The 22061-nt window shown below is 41.5% G+C and overlaps 1 protein-coding gene across 12 annotated transcripts in view; it reads right to left on the bottom strand.

Moving 5' to 3' along the window:
* Positions 1-22061, bottom strand: part of TACC2 (transforming acidic coiled-coil containing protein 2) — a 124392-nt gene that overhangs the window by 23801 nt on the left and 78530 nt on the right. For 6 of the 12 annotated variants that reach the window (XM_056494414.1, XM_056494418.1, XM_056494419.1 and 3 more), the window contains 4 exons: positions 13807-13976; positions 5946-7254; positions 1431-1491; positions 160-367 (listed from right to left, as the gene is read on the bottom strand). In XM_056494414.1, the coding sequence (XP_056350389.1) occupies positions 160-367; positions 1431-1491; positions 5946-7254; positions 13807-13976 (1748 nt within the window). Of the gene's footprint in view, positions 1-159; positions 368-1430; positions 1492-2937; positions 2974-5945; positions 7255-13806; positions 13977-22061 lie in introns of all 12 variants that reach the window. The other 6 variants (XM_056494411.1, XM_056494412.1, XM_056494417.1 and 3 more) reach the window with 2 other exon arrangements.

Raw genomic sequence — 22061 nt, 5'->3', positions numbered from 1 at the left:
GTTGGGGTCTTACATTCAGCTCCCCATACTTGCCAGTTCCCCAGAACAGCATTTTTAGGGCTCTCTAGTAAGGTCTGCACTCAGCAGAGCACAGGCCAGCACCCTCAGCCAAAGCAAACCCCTGTCTCAGTGAAAGCCCCTGGCTGGAGCAGGCAGTACCCTCTGTGGGAGAGCTGAACTTGCTCTCGTTGACGAAGGTGGACAGGTCAGAGGGCTGTGGGTAGTCCTGCTTGTCCGTGCTCAGCTCCACGGTCATGCAGCTCCACTTCTGCCCCGTCACGGAGGACGCCAGCTTCTCCTCGTCCGTGGCGTGAACCACCGTGGAGATGACAGGAGGTGTTTCTGGAGTTGGCAGTGGAGTAGGATCCTGCAGCAAACAAGAGCCAATTAATTCCATTATCTTTCACTACCACATGGAACAGCTCAAGCTCTGAATTCCTTTGCACCGCCAGAGCCATCTTTTTAATTCTGTAATCTCTGCCGCAGTGCTGTGTAAAACACTTAATGGAAAATACTAACTCTACCAGCAGCAAGTTTTCCCAGTATAACTAAGCTCTTTGATGATAAACACTTGCATTGCAAAGCTGCTTTGATAACAGGGAAGAAAGAAGATCCAGAGCTGCTGAAATCTGTTAGGCACTTGACACAAGTGGCACACATCACCCACCACTGAAGTCTCTGACTACCAAAACTGAGTTTTTCAGCTTCCCTCATAAGAGCAAACCCTCATAGGTCCACGAGGTCATGAACCCTCTCCCCTTTCTTCACTTCTATGCTGTCAAGCAGCACAAATAGAAGGGCAGGATGGATAACAGGAAGAGGAACAGCAGCATGGAAGGAGCTGTGCCACATCAAAGCAGTCAGGCCTTTGTGGAAGAGCAGCTTTTGTTAACTTCTCTTCCAAGAAAACCACCTGCCAGCAGTTTACAACACAGAATCAAACTATCCAACACATGTTCCTGGTAGATCAGTAGATCAGCCCACTTGGTTTATTTCTATTTCCCTTCCAGCCCACCAATTTGGTGCATTTAGTTTCTAATCTAAAATTTCTAGGGTGGATAGTAATAGTCTGTTTTTCAGACAAGACTGAAGATACTTATTCATATCCTTGCTCCATCTCAACACAGGGCTTTCCAAAGTACATTTGCTAATCCCCTAACTGGAATTCCCAGAGAAAATACTACATCTACTATATAATGTGTAGACACTTTTAGAGGACAAAAGGTTAATGCTTTGTGGTAATAGCCCATTGTGCTATACTTGGACATATGCATATATTCTTTACAAAAATCTCCTTTCTTATTAAAAGTCTACAACAAGAATATCTTCTGTTATTAAACATACAGTTCCACAATTAAATTCATCAAATTTCCTTTTTTGTACCTCTTCAGAACACAAATTACATGCATCAAAATAAGGCAGCACTTTACCTGAGAAGGAGGATCTGATAGTGGGGATCTTTTTGGTGATTTTTTCACCCTAAATGTATCACTGAAAATAAAGTTCAAAGTGTTAATATGGTAATAGCAGCTAGAATCAGGTCATTTCACACTCAGCAAGAGATAGCCACAGACAATGCAACCTCTGTAAGCCCTTCTCCATTAAAATCCCATCCATTAGGCAGCAGCACCACAGAGGAACATGCCATGGGTACATATTTTTGTCATGCACTTGGAACAGGCCTCCATCCCCCAAAAGCTGAGAACAGCAGGATTGCCATATTTTTCATGCTAACTCCTGACACATTCTCAGAGCAGAGTTACTGCTCAGCTGCAATTCAAATTCCTGCTCCACCACAGGCACCCTCCAGGGCCCTGTGGAAATGATTTAGCTTCTGTCTGCTGCAGTTTCACATCCCAAAATTAGGTCTAACCCACATCTTTACCTGGGAATTAAAACTGTGATAAACTTAGGCTCCAATGACCCCAAAAACCAGGAAGAAAAACCTGGTTTGCTTTAGATGAACTATATAAAACCATCTGAGGCAGATGCTGGTCCCCAGATGATAGAATGAGCTGTGGCATTACAAATGGGCACGACAGACCTTTTTAAAAACAAATACAACCAGAAATATGGCAATTCTGCTTCCAGTTCCCCTGACAGCTCACAGTGCAGACTGGCAGCATGGATACCATAGCCCTCCAAAATCCCCCAGGTTTCAATCAAGCAAAAGGAATGAAGAACACACATTATGTCATGATGGTGTATAATTATGACTGTTGCCTTTATTAACAACTGGCTAAAAATATTTTCTAGCCAGCAATAACTAATTATCTGTTCTCCTGATGAACATTGCCAGAGTTATTCAAAACCACTGATGTTCCTCACCACAAAAGGGAGAAAAATACCACAGCAAACTCACTGATAAAGACTTTATGTTTGAACTGAGATGCAGTGGCAAAAATTACTGCCCAGCAGCTCATCCCTGATCAATGATGGCAAGGTTGACCAGAAATTCTAATGGTGGGTTTCAACTGGCAGAGGGTAAATCAATACCACATCTAGAGAGGAAAATAAATTGGGCAGCTGAATATTGGTGTGTTCAATGTCATTAATTATCCAGTTATGGTGATGTAATTAATTAGGATAACTTTTTCCTTTAAGAAAGACAAGCACTTTATGCAGAATTTACAAAAAATTGATTGTACAATGTTGTTCAGTAGTAGAAATAAAACTTTCATATTTTAGCTCAAGGATACAAAGTCTTTATAGCTTTTAAATGAAGATCTTTTTTGATAGGCAACAGATAATGAGGCAAACTTATTTACAGTCAGGCATCTTACTTAAAATAGCTTTCATATGTGCAAGTGAAGTAAAATCATTAACATAAAAGCTTCATGCTGAATAATAACTGATCATGCTGCAAAATAAATAAGTAAAATTAAAAAGCCCATAAAACAAAGAGGAAATTTGAATTGTTAGCTTAGAATTACTTACAACAGAGAACATACAGACATCACATCTTCTACCATCCTAAGACAAATAAGACAAAGAAAAGAGAGACAGACAGAAGGAACTGACAAAAAAGATTAACCTACAAATACTCTGTTAATGTTAATGTGTTAAGGCAATCTGATCATGCATATTTTCTACCTGTATAATCTTAACCCCTACTTTTGATTGTGAAACATACAAGGAGAAAAAAAATATTCATAATTTTCTTCAACTTTTTCTAGTTCAGTGTTATACTTTTGATATGCTTTCATCTTACAAAACACATTTTTCAAAGCTGACACCAAGTTAAGTTCCTTTCAACACACTAACTGTCCTTGCCTTCCCTGATGGAGGCCACCTGCTTGCTTTTCAAAACACAGTATTTGTTATTATGTGAGTTGCAAAACTGTTCCTGAATGGCAGCTAAGCTTAAGGAGAGGGCACAGTTATTCCAGGTTTTGTGATGTTTGCTGATGTGTTGTGACAGCACAGAAAAAGCTACTTGACCATTTCAAACCATTTACCCAGGTCAGGATAGAAAATGACATTTCTTTAAATCTCAGCTGGTTTGCTTCTCTCCAAAACCTAACCTGATGTTCTAACAGAGCAAACTGGTTTCCCCCAAAGCAGAGCCAAACCTTGCCAAGCAGCTTAGGCTAAGAGAAGTTTTCATTTACTCGTGAGCTTGGCAGCCTCTGCTCGCCTCTCCTCACGTGCAATGCTCACACCAGCTGGCACCTTCCATTTCTAAACAGCCTCCAGCCACCCAAGAGCCTCCAGAGCAATGCCTGCACAAGCTGTATCTCTATAAACCTCCAATTTTCACTCATCACTGTGAGCTGGCACTGGGGAGGATCAGCTGCTCTTTGCTCAGCATCACCTGAGCAGTGTGATTGTCTCCAAGCTGCTCAGCACTCAGATGACCAGACAGCAATTGGTGTTGAGCTCACATCTCTTGTAAAAACCTCATCTTTTCACAGGGGGGTCAATGCTTAGACTGCTGCAGTTTCATTCAAGAAAAAAATGGCTTATTTTTATTGATTTAACACGTTAGACTGAGCACATGGCTCAGATTCAAAGTAGTACAAGCTCAGCAAAGGCTTAAACTCATGCTCAGCTTCTTCACCTCTAATCTAGAAACCATGAGGAGCTCATTTTCAAACTGGTCCACAGGGTTTGACTTCTGCAACTTCAACAGTGACAATAAAACCCCCTGCCACTGCCTACCCTGGCATCCCCTCTCAAGCCTTAAGGTAATTCTCTTCTACAAAGTACCACAGCTGCAGGCTGCAACGGGTTATTAATATATTAATAAGCAGAGTCTTATCTTTGTAAAAAAAAAATAAAAAACAATTGCAAAAGTAGGTTATGGGGTTGCAGTGAACAAAACCCAGTCAAAGCAGTGCCAAGCACAGGCTGGGAGTTCCTGCAGCCCTCCTGACCCAAGAACTTGTGAGCCCTGAGCTGGGGAAGCTTCACTTCCCCACCGTGATAAACACCAGCACTGAAATTTGTGATTCTAGAACAGGGTTTTCCTGCCATGGATTTTCTTAAGGACAAATGTGGCTTAACAAACTCTCTGTAAACTCATTTTGCCCCTAAATTAATAACTCTGGAATTCTTTCCAATATTCAAAGCAGATGGGAGAACCCAAGAGGCCCACTCTGGGGGTCTGCCAGCTTCAGCTACTGGAAGACACAAGGAGACTCTGATGGGCTGCAAAAACTTAAAGATTTGGTGATATTAAAATTCCACTCTGCACTTTCCCAGTAAGATTCAAATTGTTCCTCTCTTGCTGTCAGACTTTTAAATCTTCTTGGTTTGAACCAAATCAGTCTGGCCTGCAGGCTTGGAAAAATGTTTCATTTACCATTAAGCTTCAGGTAAACCTCCAAAAGTAGCAACCAGAAAAAACAGGCTCTACTCCCAAAGAAAACAACTCTACTCACTGGTCTAAACTATCCATAAGTCAGAAATGCCCCTATACAGAAAATAAAGGCACAAGATTCCTCAAATCTGACAAGGGACTTGAACTAGAAGCTTAGAAGGCAGGAGGCTGTTCAGAAAAATCTGAATAATATCCATCTCACCCTGTACAGGAGATCAGCTTTTGTACTGCTTTACATTAACCATGTTATCTATCTTAAATTGGCATTTAAAATGTTTGCTCCCATTTTTGTTAGCTAGCTGGAACCATATTTAAACCATAAAGGAATATGAACTGAGATACTTTCTTATAGATACACACAGGAGATCAATTTCAGATATATGGAACTTAGTGGTCACCAACTCAAAATAACCATATCTGAACAGATAAAGCAACATGAGAATCAGCAACCAACCACAGAGGTTTTTAACCAAATATCTAAAAACAGCAACATAGAAATTTTAACCTGGAATTTGTCACCCATGTCTCAAAGCTGGGTATTTCCCTAACATCTAGTAGCTTTGGAGATTTTAAACCTTTCATAAAAACGAAATTTTCACATTTCTTAGTCGTGTATATATACTTAAAAAATGTATTTCAATGCTGCACTCTTCTGTTTCAGGTTATTTTCTTTTAAATACCATAACCTACTGGATGAAACCATCTTCCTGCTGTTTACAATAAAACATTTGTCACTGCCTTACTATTTCACATCCCACGCTCAAAAACAATGGTTCATAAAACAGTTGTGCTGGTGTGATTACTCTGATCATCTTAAACAGCATCAACTTCCCAGAATGAGGTCACAGAAAACTGGGTACATAACTGATAAAATTACAATTTGACCAGGTTCAGAACTACCCAATGACTTAAAGAATGCAGTTGCCTAATGTGGCTTGGTAGTTCTGGAAATATCAAATTATTGAGGAAGCAGGTTGAGAGCAGAACAGCCCCCAGCGTGACTCCAGCTGTGGCCACCCAAGGTCACCTCCCTCTCTCTATCCAGATATAAATCCTGTGTAACTGTGCTAAGGGGGAGGAATTGCTGCTTCTAGTCTAGAAACGTCTCTGCCCTTTAACTTACGTTTTTAGTGGCGTCTTCTTCTTCTTGGCAGGTTTGTTCAGGCTGTCTCCTTCCGTCCCGTTGGTTTCGTTGGCACTGGCTGGGATCTCAAAGGAAGCTGGAGATTTGGAAGGCGAGCTGGCTATCTTAGAAGAAGACTTGAAAGGGTCAATGGAGTCCTCACACATGTCCGGCTCGAAGCTGTACGTTTGCTGAGGCAGTTTGGGCGATTCCTGCATTTTTGTACTGGATGAGAAGGGGTTAAAATTGGGATCGTCCCACTTGTCGATGTCAAAGGTGTAGGAGCCCTTGGTGATGGGGATTTCGTTTGGATCAGTGGGCGACTTGGTTGGGGTGCTTGGAGCATTGTCAAGCTTCTCCACCGGTTTTTTAGTCTTTGGCCTCCGTAGCGGCATTTTAGCACCAGGCTTTTTCCCTGCTTTTCTGGGAGGAGGAGCGCTCTCCTGCTGCTCTTCGCTCCCCCCTCTCTCCTCAGAATAATCAAACTCCAGCCTGACCGCCAGGCCTTTGGCGGGAGGGTCCTCCTGTCCCCCGGTGTCGGGCGGAGTCACCTCCCCAGCCTCGGGGGCCGTGGTGAGGGGCAGCGTTTTCCTGCTGCCAGGGGGAGAGTTCTGCACTTTGCTGCCCCCGGAGCTAAATGCACTAATCCCTTCGAAACGGTCGGGATCCGAAGGGTCGGATCCTTCAGGCACGGGCGGGGCCTCCTCTTTCTCAGCAGAGATTTTGGAAGGTTCAGTACATTCGGGCTTTGCTGAGTCAGCCTTCACCTCAGGTGCTTTATCCTCACAAGCTGCTTGCTCAAGCTCAGGCGGTTCTTGTGGGGTTTCCTTCACCAGTGGAGCATCCAGAGGTTTTTTGGCTGACTGCTTCTTTTTTACGGAAGCTGGTCTGGGCTTTTTAGTTCTCTTGAGGGTACTGGAAGCGCTGCTGGAACCAGTGCCATACACATCTGCTGATGGTGCTAATGCCTCGCTGTTGCCGAGGTGAGATGCTCCATCAAAATCACTGGCCTGCAGGCTGAGAGATCGAGACAACGTGGATTTGGAGACTGGGACCGAGTCCGTGGATTTCCTGCGGACATTTGCTTTGGGGTCGCGGCTCTTGGGCTCTGCAGAGCTCGGCCCTAAGGCATGGAGAGAATCGACCAGCTCAATGTTATCAAAGTCCAAGTTGTAGGTTCCACTGCTGGCTATGGGCTTGTCCTCGTCGAAGACGGTGGAGAAGGAATGGCAAGGGGGACGGAAAGGGCTCTCCTGGACTGGCTCACTGTGTGACACATCGGTGACGGGCTCAGCTTCTGAACACGGTCCTGTGGCAACAAACACAAACCTCAGTGAGAGAACATCAAACTCATTAGAACAGGGGCTTAGGAGGCTGTATTATAATCTGATATTAAAATAGAGTAAGTAAAAAGTAAAGGTATGTTTACTTTCTTTTACGTTCAAGTAAAAGAAAAAGGCATTGAAATCATACAAATTGACTAAGCAAACCAAAGTGACTTTTCCAATATACGAACCAGATTAGGGGAAACAATAGATCTGTTCTCCCCAGAACAGGATTCAAGGCAAGTTTCATGAAGAGACAAAATACATATCTGCAATAGCCTCTAAACTATCACTTACAGAGATGGATATTACCATAATACACTACATATTGCAAATACCAAAAGAAATACACATAAAGCACTTTTTTACTCCCATTTTCTATTACTAGAAAGAGTTCATACAATTGTGTCAGAGCTATTATGAAATAAATCTCCTGTAAATTGACTGGTGCTTCAGTAATTACATGTTGACCTTAAGTTTTGTTTCCCATGTGCTATTTTTACCAATTTACCCAGAGGAAAATGGCTTCCTCTCCCCAACCCATCAATGCTGCTCCTCTATCTGCCCCAAGCAGTCAATAATTACAAGTTTATAATAAGACATGAATAATTGAGAACTTAATACGAAATAAATTACGGCAAAGGTAAAAAAAAAATAAAAAAATTAGAGAACTCCACGAATATTTTCAGCTGAAAAATCTTCCTCAAAAAAAGCTAGAAGCTCCCTACTGATTATTTAAACCAGGTTTCTCCAAGTGTAGTTCTAACTTGTTGATGAAAAGAAAATTTTGTAGAGATGTATGTTAAAACTCTTAATCCAAGCAGCTTTCCACTGCAATTAAAGGTTTTCTTACTGAATGGAATCCTAAAATGATTTATAGACGTCTCTTAACTTGGGATATAACAAATCTATTAAACAAGGTAGAAAAAGACAGAGTGCATAACAAAAAATCAGAAAATACAGAGGTAGGAAAGCACGAAGGTGATGGTCCTTGCTGCCTTCCAGCTCATTAGGTTGATTATTCAAATGTTCTACAAATCCTGCATATAGTTTGCTCCTGCTGTGACTGCACTACTCTGATCTGAATGTACCAGGTCACCTCTGTCCCTGTGTGGCCCTGTGTGCCACCTGAGACCTGGGACAGCTCTCTCCAGCTCCCAGCTCAGGCTGGGATCAAAAATCCCCCATGTTTCCTGTTGAAGCAACACTGCCTTCTTCACACTGTCATTTTTTTAAATTATGCAATTATAAAGAAAAACATTCAAACAAAATTGAATGCTTTACTCAGCCCTAAACGGTTTCAGAGACATTTCTGCTCATCCTTTTCATTCCAATCCTGACATGTTTTGCAGAATAAGTCTCATTTTGCCCTGCTACATTCATTAACACTGTTCATAAAAGCAATAGAGACAATCAGTTATTATTTTAGTGAGAAGCTATGAATGAATTAAGAAAAGGGAAAAGAAATTTCCTTTGTTTCAGAAGAAATTGTATGTCTGCACAGAGACTGCAAGGATTATTATTTATGGATGTAGAGGACAAGGATTTAAGGGAATTGGACACATTTCCCAAAGTGGTGCCATGTACTTCCAGAGACTGTCAAAGGCATGACAGTTATGCAGCTTCTCTTTAAAGACTGCAGAAATTCACTAGGATACACCAATTAAAATAATATTCTAATGTGTTTTTCTGCTAAATGAATGCTAATAGCATGGCAGTATGTCAGAACAGTTTCTTTTTCTCCTTAATCCCCACTGGTTTGGGCTTGGCTTCAGCCTGGCTGAGGGGTCATTAATTAGGCTTAGTTTGCCAGCAGAGCTGGTGCTCACTTCACACACACATCACTTGGTGACACTGATGGGACTCCTGTTAAGGGCACTCAGAGAGTGCCATAAACCTCCAGCATTAGCCTAATCTATCCCTTTCACCCTGGAAGGAGAATGGAAGGCACTTCAAGGGAATACATCACAATAAACACTGGGGTGTCAGCCGAGTACAAATGTAGGTCAGTGGGAAATGAAAGTGGGATCTGAACAAGGAATCATCTGCAGTTATGCACTATTTTCAGCCTATGTCAAAGCCCTCAACAGCATTGAGGCCCTTGTTCAAAGTAGTATAAACATGCATTAAAACAAAGTAAAACAAATTAAAGTAAACCACTGCCCTGCAGGACTTGGACTGCCAATGAGAGGCTGAGGTTTGGGATGCATCACGCAAAGGGAGCGTGCAAAGCTCTGCAGCTACTCCCAACAAATTTCAATTCTGTATGATCCACAAACAGTGCAAGGCTTTAATCTTCTTTAACTGCTTATTTCATGACTTCCTCCTCATCAAATCCTTTTCACTCCAGAGTATGGATTTCTGCAGAGCCTTGCTCGATATTTTTATTGTTTCTTCATGAAACAAGATGTGAAACTGTCTCAGCAAACACGGCTCTTGGCAGAAGTGAAATGCTGCTGTCAGCCTCTCCTGGCTTTATGGCTCACTCCTGGTAGCAGCAGAATTGCTGGGGCAGGAGGTATAAATGGTACTCAAGGCTTTATTACTACAAAGAGACATGAAAACCATACTTTCCTGACATTAACAGCCTATTCACAGAGCAGTGACATTTGTCCTTTTACAACTCAAAATGAAGCCAATCAGTATCACTACAGTATTTTATTAAAATGCAGTTTGATCACAAAGGAATGTATCCCGACACCAGCTATGGGAATTAAGGCAGGACTTGCCCTAGAGAAAGACCAGCACAAAGTTTTAAATCATGTTTACCCCTTTTATTGGCATTGAGTCACCCACAATTTAAACTGGTAAGAGCTGCCCACAAGAAGATATTAAGTTTTATAAAGCACTCCAAGAACATGGAGGATAGCTGGGTAACTTACACTGCAATAAAAAGCCAGGCAAGCTCCTCAAAACTCTTCATTTCATTCATTAAAAAAGAAGGTCCAAGTTCTGCTCCATCCACTAGGAAATTCCTCTGATTTCAGCCAAACTTTGACTGGATCAACTATGAAAAAAAATCCCAAATCCAAACTCATCAACATAAAACTAAGACTTCTTGTATCCAGGTGATGAGACTTAAATATCAGAGCTACATGGCATATTTAACACTTGGCATTTTCACCTGGCACCTGCTATGGAAGAACCAGAAGCTGCTAGAAAATCACAGAATATCCTGAGTTGGAAGGGATCCACAAAGATCACTGAAAACCATCTCCTGGCCTTGAACAGGACAGATCCAAGAATCCCACTCTGTGCCTGAGAGCATTAATAAGATATTGTAAGCCTGTGTGCATTAATAAACAAAACAAATTTCTGTTGCTTTTTTTACAGAAGTAGCCAAGGCAAGGGGCTACTTTGCTGAAGCATCTCTAAAGCAGAGGGAACCCCAATAAATTGAAAATAGGCCTTAACACTGCTGAGCTGGAAACAAAATGAAACACTCTTCTGACAGGCTTAGGAATAACATTTAAACAAATGAAATAAGCAAACATAGAAGAAACTGAATATCAGCTCTGTTTTCTAGAGAAAAAGCAAACAAAGGCAAACCTCTGGGAAATGCATACAACATGCACCCAGTTACTATGTTATGAGGAAAAAATGCCAAAAGCATATAGGAATGGTAATTACCTTACAATAGAAATTTTGAAAGACAGTTTATTTCAAGTTCCTTCTTGTTATGAAAAGCCTTTGATGTCAGGAAATCAATTAGTATCACTTTTTTAAAGTTCTGTAAAAATACTTTTGTCATTTATTCTAAGATGCATTCTAACACTGTATTTAAACGTTTCTTTTCAAAATTTCTGTATCAGGCTTGAAGAGGAAAAACACTGAAGAATTCTGTCCATATTAAAAATTTAAGCTTGTTTTTGTCTGGACCATAATGTCTCTATGGAAAAGCCTGACCTCGAATTTCCCTGGCACCAGAAAGACTCCAATATAGGTGCCCCATATCCTGATTATTGTTGCAATACACAGAGGGGACTCCAGCTCTCACTCTCCCCAGTGAATACTATCTGAATTCAGTTATCATCTGGGGAAGGCAGTGGGGGTGACAGAAAAATTCCTAGGCAGGAATTCCTGGCCAAAACCAGGGTATTTGGGAGAATGAGCTTGGGGGACATTCTGGTGCTGATGGATGAAAAAACAGACAAGAGGACACTGGTATGGGAAGCTGAGGAGACAAGGAACAATTATTTAAAATAATGATAGAAAATATTAACTGCAACTTCAATTTGCAGATTATAAACTATGTTTCCAGAATTTATTTAGGGAGGAAAGGAAGGGCTCATTGGTGGCACTTCCTGGGGCTCAGAATAGTTTCCGTACTTGCTGTGCTGCTCCTCTTCCCCTCCAAGCCTGCCCTCAGCCTGACTCCCCTCCTCTGCTCTGCTGCTGATGGACCAGAGCCATGCAGCAGGTTTTACCCCAGCAGGAGCTGGCACAAAGCCAGCACGGGTCCATCTTAGTTCACTTTCATCATATTTATTAAACGACCACTGAAGTCAACCTAATTAAAAACTCTCCTCTTGCCTTTCCAGCAGTGGGGTCCAGCTGCTGTGCTAATGATATCATGCAACACAACTGCAGCCATCTGCAGAAGTAATTCTTGTCAGCTATAGATGAAACATTTCAAACACTTACTGTGCTCCCTCCTTCCACCCAGACTCATGCTCTGTCACCCATCCCATGAGAAGACAAAGCCATGTGGCTGCTGAACCAGGAGCCCAGCAGGACAGTGCTGCCTGTCCCTGTGCCTGTGCCAGGCTCTCCAGCTGCCCATATTCCTCACTCCTCCTCTAGTGAAACCTGTTTTGTTAGCTGTATGGTGCCATCCAGGAACTCTGCTTCAATGCCCCCGAGCCCTGAGGAAGGGACTCATTCTCTCTGTGTGCAGTCACATGCACAACTTATGAAATAAATAAACTACAAGACACTCAAGTGGTTTATAAAGTACAAAATGTTTAACTTTTCTCATTTCTAAATACCTAAACCACAGTCTTACCATTATTTATTTCTTCTAAAGATTTCCAAAACAAATGAATGCCTTGTGTTGCCCTCCTACATTTTGGATTTTTTCTGCATTACACATCTTCTTCCCCTCCAATAAATTCCCCTGTTGTATAACTGTGTTTTGCATCATTTTGGAACACTGAACAGATCTCTGCCCCTTTGCTGTGACTTGCCTCCCATGGACAATCTGATTTGCAAATGAAGTTGTTTCCCCTCTGCCATCCAATAGCCTTCAATAAAGTTCACACAGGCTGTGAATAGCTATATTCAGTTTTCCACTTTTCTTCAGAAAGATCTGAAAAAACAGGAGGGGGAAAACTGGGATGGAAGCAGAGAAGAATCACATGTGCCAGGGAAGCACATGTGTAATCAAGGGCTTGAAGATAATCTACTGCAGTAATTAAAAGCACACTCCAATCCTGTTCAGTATGTGTGTTCTTTTGTTCTCTGAGCACTTATTTTCTAATCATTGGACTGCCAAATATTTAAAAAAAGGAAAGAAGACACAGAATGAGTAACTTTTATGACAATGACAAGGGAACTCTAACAGCAGAAAGGAAAAAGGATCAGTGTGCCTCAGAATTCACCTTTTATTTTGTGAAATCAGTTTGTACAAAATCCTTGAAGCTTCTTATAAACCTGTATAATAAATCAAGATCCTAAACAGCATTGCTTAATGAGAAACTCCCAGAAATGCTTTAGGTGGCTTGAGACCTTTGGTGGGATGATACAACACTTTCCAAACACAATACAAGTGAGCTTTAGACTGCTGGGAGAAATATTATCTGCATACAATTTAGCCAGGTGATCAAGATGACTTGACTTTCAGACAGAAAAAAGACAGCATAATGGGGAATTCAATCTCAAACTGTTGAGCTGTCATCTGACAGCCCAAACAAAACTATTTTGGGCTAATAGCATGCTTTCTACTCTCTCATATTCCATTACTCAATCTGGAGAACAAAGAACACTTTTTTTGGGGAAATCATTTCTTTGGGGTTTAAACACAAGAGTCCCTTTTAAAAGATTTTATTTTCCCAGTATGTATCAATTTTCACATATGTATACCATGCATACATTTATACATAGCCCTATGTTCCTCCTATAAAATCAGTATTTCTGTTGTTCTAATGGGCTTTTTGACCACTTCCTGCTTCAGTAACACATTTGAAAATAGCCTTTTGTTAATTGTCACAGTTAACAGCGCAGATACCTGCATCTGCAACTCATATCTCCTTTTTCTACTCACCTGATTCTGTAAAGATCCTACAAAAAGAAGCTTTGTTCAAAAGGAAAAGGGGCTTTTTTCTACAGAGCTCCTCTTTTCTTCAGTATTTTTCAAATGTTATGGACAGATTCTCCATTACTTTATTACTCCAGGAAGCAACAGGGGTTTTTCCTCTCTGCATGGGTAATTAACTAAAGTTCCAGAAACCAATTTATTAGCATTAATTCCTTGCCTGTGCTCAGAGAAACAGCTCCCTGCATATTCACCTCCCCCAGTTACATGTCCCACTCATTACCTGTATCTTCCACGGGCAGCTGAGGTTTTATTTCCTGCTCTGCTACGTCTGCAACAACTGCTGCTGCTGCTGCTGCTGCTGCTTCAGGGGGTGGCTGTGGAGGTGAAGGTGGTGCTTTGACAGGTGTAGTGGACTCTGGGGTCTCAAATGCTTCTTCAGAGTCAGAGCTCCTGGGGAAAATCAAAGCAGAGACTGGTGAGCACAGGGAGGATTCACCTTTGCAGGTCAGGCTTGGCGGCGCTGGGCCTCCTGAGCTGGGGGCACAGATCTCAGCTCTCAGGCTACCCCTGTGCTTCCCAAAGGAAATTTGACATTCCAGGATGGTTTCCAGAGCAGGATGTCGTGGCTGTGCTCTTCTCCCTAGACAAGTATTTATGTCATTTGTGTAACAGAAGGGAACACACACATGGCAATAAATCCATCCTGCAAAGCCTGCTTTGCAGTGCAGTGGCTCACCCACACAGACCAATATCCCTGTGCTACTCCTTTGCACAAGCACACCTAAATTAACTAAAAAATATTTTTAAAAGACTCTTCTGAAGAGAATTTCCTTGCTTCATGAAAAACACCTAAAACAGCACCAAATTTCTTTGTGTGCTCTCAAGGGTAAGAGAGCAGACATGAAGATATCTGAGGTGCAGCAAACTCTTGTGCATCCTCCTCCCATGGAAATACTATATTCTATTTTCAGCAGAATTTTACCAGAGCCCTTTTCAAACAGACCTTGTGACACAAGGTAAGATAGCCTGTAAAATGTATGGAATCCTGGTATTATCAATAATCCTTTTGTGGCACCATGTGCTCACAGGGACACAAAAACACAGGGACCAACAGGGGTTGGTGCCAGCCCAAGAAGGAGACAGCAGCACCCAAAATGGAGCCATTCAAGTGAAACACAAGCTTGAAAGCGAGCAAGTCAACAAAATTATGAGCAACATAAACATTATATGAAGATCTAAACTGTTCAAGGACACCACTTGCTCTTAGAGGTGTACAGCCATAAGAAACTGTCCTTCTAGGTCTGGAAACTATACATCATGTGTTCTTAAACTGAGCCCAAATTATAAACATTTCATCCTTTGTTTGGGAGCAAGGCATGCAGTAACAATGGTGTCATACTCAATATGCACTGAACATATGTTCAGTATACATTCAATAAGCATTTCTGTTGGTCAGATGCAGTTTTGGACTGTTGGTCTGTAAGGAAGTCAATTGAACAGAGTGATTTGATAAAGGACAGGACTGATTTACCTCTTCCCAGTGGTTCTGTGTTGCCATAAAATGAGAAACCATTTCATCCCCCAGAAGCACTCCACAAGCCACCCCAAATCAAGGACTCCTCTCATTTTGTTTGAATTAGAAGATAACTCTGAGCTGCCAGATTCTGCTTGGTTTCCTGAGACTTGTGATTATTTTAAGCAGCTTCATGTCAGGAGAAGTACAAATACAGGATTTGCATTCATTTGCCTAAATCTATCACAGCATAAGGCCTTAGAGGTGAGCTGGAGGAAAGAGACCCCAGTGTCACCCCTGATACCTCAGGGTCCCCATTTTCCCTCCCCCTCTTCTCTGCAGAATCCCAGAGAAAGCTCCCACCTCCTCCCACCCTGTCAGGATACAGATCATGACAACAAATCCTGGCTCATCACCCCTGCTCCTGAAGCAAAAGGAGTTTTGCTAGGTTATAACTTTGGATGTTTGGAGATTTCTTTTTTTCCTCCCCAAACTTACACAGCTCAAAACCACTGTGTCTGGCTTTCCATTATATCTGCTGTTGCAGCTCCTCAAAAAGCCTTCATGCCACTTCTTTAACCATCCTCATTCCTCAGGCCACTGCATCATTTTAAATCATATCCCTACAAAGATGCACCATGTTTTAAGTTCTACATATTTTAAGCTTAAAAACAGCTGCAAACAAAGGACTTCTGTAAATAAAGCTTCACAATAGGTATTCAACAACAACAACAAAAAAGCTTTCTCCTCCCTCCATGGAGCTGGTTCAGGAAACTTTAAAGTTGAAGAATCAAAGAGAAAAAGACTTGTGTGATATTTTCCCAGTGTAATAAAAATAAAGCCAGGAAGTTATCATCTAAACCAACAAAATGAGAAGTAATTCATCTCTCTCAGGCTTTCACGTAGATTTTCATTGTGCTGCACTTAATTGATGTTTCACCTTCTACAATTTGAACTCAAAGTCTAGCTCTGTAATGCTCAAACAATAATGTTTAGACTCCTTTTTCCCAAACTGTCTGTACAGTCTGTAACATATACAGTAACTGGAATGGAAAAAACCCCTCCATTTTCATATCCTGTTCAAAGGAGGATTTGTTAAACTGCCTTGATGGAGCAGTTCTGTGTCCCCCTTAGTTAAATTATGGAAAGAACTAGTGCCTGTTTATCTACCTTTTAAAGCAGCTCCCTTTGTTTACTTGGTCTCTTCCTTGGATGAATTGAGCACAACCATTTGAAGTAAACAGAAATACTTGTTCTTTTTTGTTCACTGCATGAGTTTCCACTCTGGAAAACCTCTTGAGTCTGTGGACAGACAGTTGAGGTGCCTGAACTCCAGAAAAAGTCTTTGTTTTGCTAATATTTAGTAATTCCCAAAAGATTCTGATGCAACACTCCTGATTTTCAGCTAGTACAATCAAGTAAGAACTGTCTCAACCGTAACTCAAATCCTGATGTGCTTGCTATGAGAAGCAATTGTGCTCACAAAGAAAATTCTATTTAACAAAAAAACATGAAGGGAAGCTTAATACCAGAAAAACTTTCTTTATCATGGCCTGGGATCTGGGCATAAAGCCTGGAAGCACATTCCAGTACTATGCTCCAAAGTCAACATGCATCCTGGAAATATTAAATCTTGTGTTCAGTTTTCCTTAGTTAAAATACAGATGATTTCTCTTACGTGAGATTTTGTTTAAGACTGCAGATCTACGTGAAAAATGGTAAGGAAAGATTTTCCCAGAACAACAGGATTTTCTGTGAAAAGGAAATTACATATTTCAGCCAGTTCAATTCACAATGCCTTTTCTCTGAGAAATACAGGGAATACAAGAGTGTGAGCTTGCAGGAGCTGTCTGTGGGGCAGTGATGGAGTGGGAGCTACAGGAAGGAGACACATTCATGCATCTGTTTAGCCAGCCTGGGAAATCAGTGGAAGATTACTTTCATAACATGTCATACATCTCTTTCCATCTCTATCCTTTGGATTTTGTACATAACAGGTGAAAAAAATCGAGATTGTAGAAATCACAAAACATTCTTTCAGACTCTCTTTCATGTCCCTTCTTGAAAGACAGTGGTAAACAGTAAATACAACACACACAGATGGGGTCCTGCAGCAGGGGAGAACAGGAAAATCCATGAATCAGACTAGACCAACCAGATCTGGCAACACTGCATCAACTTGTGGAGCCTGAGCACTCCCACTCTCACCTGGGAAGTGCAAGCTCTTGCCCAGCCTGTTACATAAATCTCTGGAGGAACTACTGAAGGCAGTCACCAGGGCTGACCTCTCTTCCTCACTTCTGGCTGTGTGGAAACCCAGTCTCATAAGTTACATTACCTTTTTTTATAAACCACAGGTCCTTACAATTCAAATCCTCCCCAATCTCAGAATGAAAAATTGCCTTTTTGTCAGTGTAGCTGGAAAGCAGTCAGGAAGCAAGAATGATATTTCTTCATTCCCCTGCCTCTCCTCGCTGCCTGCCCTGGTCAGGCAGACACAGCTCCTGAAGTGAGTGAGGTCGCCCCAGTTCCACCAGGAAACTCAATTCATTAAAAAGCAGCTTTGCACAGAGCTGTGGCCTTGGGCCATGGTGGGAACGCTGCCATCTGCCTCCAGTTCCTCCAATATTTACACTGCAGCAGCACAGCCAGCACCACCCAGCTCCCTGGTTCCATTTCACAGCAGGGAAAGAGAATACACAAGAAACTTAAAAGCAGGACTTTGACAAGAGGACTGAGCTCAGCAGCATCACCTCCTACAGAGGTACTCAAGGGAGCAGAACTGGAACTGGGATGTGCCAAAGGAGCTCCATGGGCTTTTGCACAGTTATTTCATTTAATGCTAAATCTATATAGAATTTTTATTTAGTGTATAGCCTACTTCAGGAAAAAGACAAACGTGCCTGACTACTTTATGGAGTACTGATCTATTGATGTGCAATATCAACAATCTGGAGAGGAAGTGGGGGGTGATATAATGAATTTTTGAAGCCAGGAATTGGAGCTGTGTTACTGAGAAGTGCTGCCTGTGTTGGGAATGGGGAGAGGGGGATGGAGCCAAAGGAGCTGCTCTCCATCAGCCAGGGTTGTAGAATCACAGGTTACAAGAAAATTGGCTTCAGGGGGATCTGCTCCACAAAACGTAAGGTGAAGAGCCTCTATTTCAATTTGTATATTTTCTTCCAAACTTTGCACTTAGGAAAAATATGATTTATTTCCCTAATTAGTGGAACATGTCCTGGATTAACGGAGGTCTCTCTTATCTGTCAGCAGTATCACTGGTGCCCTGCCAGCACTCCATAAACTCAACCTTCTCTCTGCTACTCAAAAAACTGTTCACCAATTGTTTTGTCTCTACATTTTATTGACATGACAACTTCATTCTCATGGTGTATTTAGAAATAGGACATATTGGGAGGAAATAAACAGGCAATCTTACAACACCCACAGCAACAAAACCAAACTGTGCTCCATTGCCACAGTGCTCAGAGGGTAATGCAATGAAAGCAAGGACTGCAAAGGTTCATTGGAAAACTGCTGTTTGCAGATTGCCCTCTAATTGTAGTGTGAGCAACACTACACAGAAACTGAGGACTCAGAAGATGAGTGATTCCTCCCTGACCAGTTTTAACTGGTAACAACTCCTACAGTCTTCTCTTCAGAAATGCGTATTTCATCCTTTTTCCCCTATCTCATCCTTAGATCTACGTGTTCTTTACAAGTGGCCAGAGCTGCAGCTCAAGGGGAAAATGTCTGTCCAAGTACATCCATCACCTCTAGGAAACACAAACCCACATTAAAGTCCTCTGCAGACCTGTTTCCTGAGCCTCAGGACTCAAACCAGGAATCTGTCACCAGGGGATCATCACACAGTGCTCAGTTCCTGTACCAGGTACTGGCAGGGATCACTGGCAAACACAGAGTCCAAGGCCATGGCATGAAGGACCCAAATGTGCAAACACTGCAGTGCTAATGCAAAAGCACCATCTGTGGCAGGACTCAAAGGAAACAGATTCCATCAGGTCTGGCCCTCCAAAGCATTTGCAGATGTTACATCATAAATTTAAGGCATAAATTTCACATGAGTATTTACTGAACAATTTATCATGCACCATGAGAGGAAACTCAATCAGAGAGAAAGGAGAAAAAAAAAACCAACCAACTTTTTAGATTGTTCAATTTAGTGTTGAAGATTAATTTTGGCTTTCATTCTTGGTATCTCCCACTGGGAAATGAGCTGGAAATAAAAAGGAGGAATGAGTTCTGTAGTTTCACCTCCATCAATCATTTCCAGAGATGATCCTCATAAAGCCTGCATGAATAATTCAGGTGTGGTTTACTGATGAGCCCAGAACCAAGGATACAGGAGTGGCTGTATCCTTCTGAGGTCAATCTGGTTGTGTGTTACTTAAGCAGGCACTTTTACTGCAGTGGCAAGGGCCACACAGGCTGACAGATTTGGAAAGACACTCAGTAACTCCAAGATTTAGAGTTTCTAAAGCCAGAGAGACAAGGCAATCAGAAATATGCACTAATTTCAGTCAAAGCTCATTCACTGTAAAAATCTGATAAAACCTTTTTAGATTTCCAGGTGACATTTTCAATGGTTAAACTGATTTTCTCTTAAAAATCCCCCAAAACCAAGTAAGCTACAGCAAAAAAAGAACACTGAGACAGGATATTCCAGACATACATCTCTCCAGATGAGGATCAATCCTTCTCTCAACTCTGCCTCTGAACTGCTGCACATACAAAGAATCATAAAATAGTTTGGGCTGGAAGGGACCTTTAAAGTTCATTGAGCTCAGTGCTCTTGGTCAGTTCAGTTCAAACCTGCCTTATCCACTCAGGCTGGGACCTTTAAACAGCATGAACAGCTTCTTGTTGTAAATGTATGCAGAATCCAGAAGGGGAAAATGACTGCTCATTGCATTTTACATTTGAGGGCTTTTTCCTTTTGTTTATATAAAATTAAATAACTGACAATCTCTCATAATTCATCTTTCGGTATCACCTGTGGTACAGTTACACAAATCTAATAGAGAGACACACACATACACACATTCTTGCCTCTTTTTTTTTTTTTTTTTCTTCAGACTCTTACAAATACAGTCCTGCATCATAATTCAAAAACATCAGGAGAGCCCAAATGGTAATTCCTTTCCTGGAGATCAAGTTACCACTTCAGGCCAGCAGCCATTAGCTGACCCAAGGGCCTACTCATGAGGACCAAGAATGTTCTGCAGCTACAATAAAAGGTCATTTTTTTAATCCCAGAACTAGGTTAGGATAATATCAAAGATGTGCCAACTTTCTATGCTGTGATTTTTACATAATATTTGCCTACACAGTGACTTCCAGCTAACATGACATTCCCCAATAATTAGCTGCTTTTAACATGATGATTGTTAGCTGCTATGTATTTTGAATATGAAACAGCCCTACAGATTTTAAATTTTGATATTAAATTTGTACAGCAAGCCACAGGAAACAGAGATGCAATGGTGGAGTTATCTGGTTATTTTAGGTACTAATATTTGGAATCTACCAAATTTGATTTAGCCTACCTATCAAACCTAGCACCTATGGATCTACTTTTAGAAAACAATGCAAATATACATGGTGAGTGGCATAAACCTCTCAAACTTTCTATTATGCTCTAGAGGCATAAACTTCACAAACTATTCCTTTTCTCTAATAAAACATACCTTTGATATTATAGGGTGTCTCAAAGGAATTCAGAGCTCTCTCTGGAGGCTGGAGCAGATGATCCCCAGAGGTCCCTTCCAACTCCAGCCACTCTGATTCTGTGAAAACCTTTTGCCCAGAGAAGAGCAAAGCCAGCAACCTCAGCCCAGCCTGCTGGAGCTGAAAGATGGGTGACACTTGAGAGAACATGTAAAGCCAGCTGTGCTGCTGCCTCTGCCCCTGGGGAATGTTCTCAGTGCTGGATCTGGTGTTTATACTGAGGCAGGAGCTGGGGGAGGTACCAACATGTCACTTACGTGTCACCACACTCCATTTACAAGACAGTTCCTTTAGGGACACATTTCTGACCATTAACTATTAATGGACCTCTCTCACACACTATTGTAGGGCAAAATGACAAGATCATCCATCCTAGGATTAAATAAACTCACAACAATCCCATACTGTGAGGAGACCAACCACAAGAAGGGCCACAAGAAGATGATGTTGGGAAGGAAACAGACCACCAATCTTTCCCTCAGCTCACATCTGCTCCATAGGCCAATGACACCATTGTCCCACAGGAACATTATTACTGATGTGCACACACAGGATGAGAATAAAGCCTTGACAATATAATAAAATTGTGTTTTGTACCTGCAAGGTGGACACAGGAAAATCACAGGGTACTGGTCTCTGAGGGTCTGCTCCAGTGATGTGCAAAATGCCCCTGAAGTCAGTCGGAATTCAGAGATTTCTAGTGCTGAGTCTGCACTGGAAACGTGCATTCCCTTACAGGGGAACCCTTCAGTCTGCTAGCAGGTGTATATGGCACATGTATAGGATATATAGCATAAGTGCACAGAAAAGGCAATCACACCTTGAGCTACTTGCCTGCAACACTCATGCCATATTCTACAGGTTTCTGCCTTGCAAAGTCTGACCATCAAAACAAAACCATAATTTCATCACAGGATTATTTCAGCTTAAACAATAATGCTGGAGAATAATTTTAGTCCTACTTTATAACAGTCACCACTGCTGAGTTACCAGATCTCTTTTATTTTTACTTTAAAACTGGATATGGCTCAATGAAAAGTACAACTCCAGCTTCTTTAATCACAGCAATTTCAAGAAATTTTATAGAAGAAATCCATGAACTGGGATGAGGTTAATTTCCTTGGTATCTTCATTCTTTATCCTGCTATCTTTCTGACACATTAAAACACTAATTAAAAACAATACTGTAGGACAGAGGAAGTAAGGTCCATTTTTAAAAAAGGTTTTTGTAAAAGAGCACAATCAAAGCTGGAAGGTTTAAACAGAAATCACGT

The sequence above is a fragment of the Oenanthe melanoleuca genome, chromosome 6, assembly GCF_029582105.1.
Source record: "Oenanthe melanoleuca isolate GR-GAL-2019-014 chromosome 6, OMel1.0, whole genome shotgun sequence".
Taxonomy (NCBI): domain Eukaryota; kingdom Metazoa; phylum Chordata; class Aves; order Passeriformes; family Muscicapidae; genus Oenanthe; species Oenanthe melanoleuca.
This window is presented reverse-complemented; position numbering and strand designations above follow the sequence as displayed.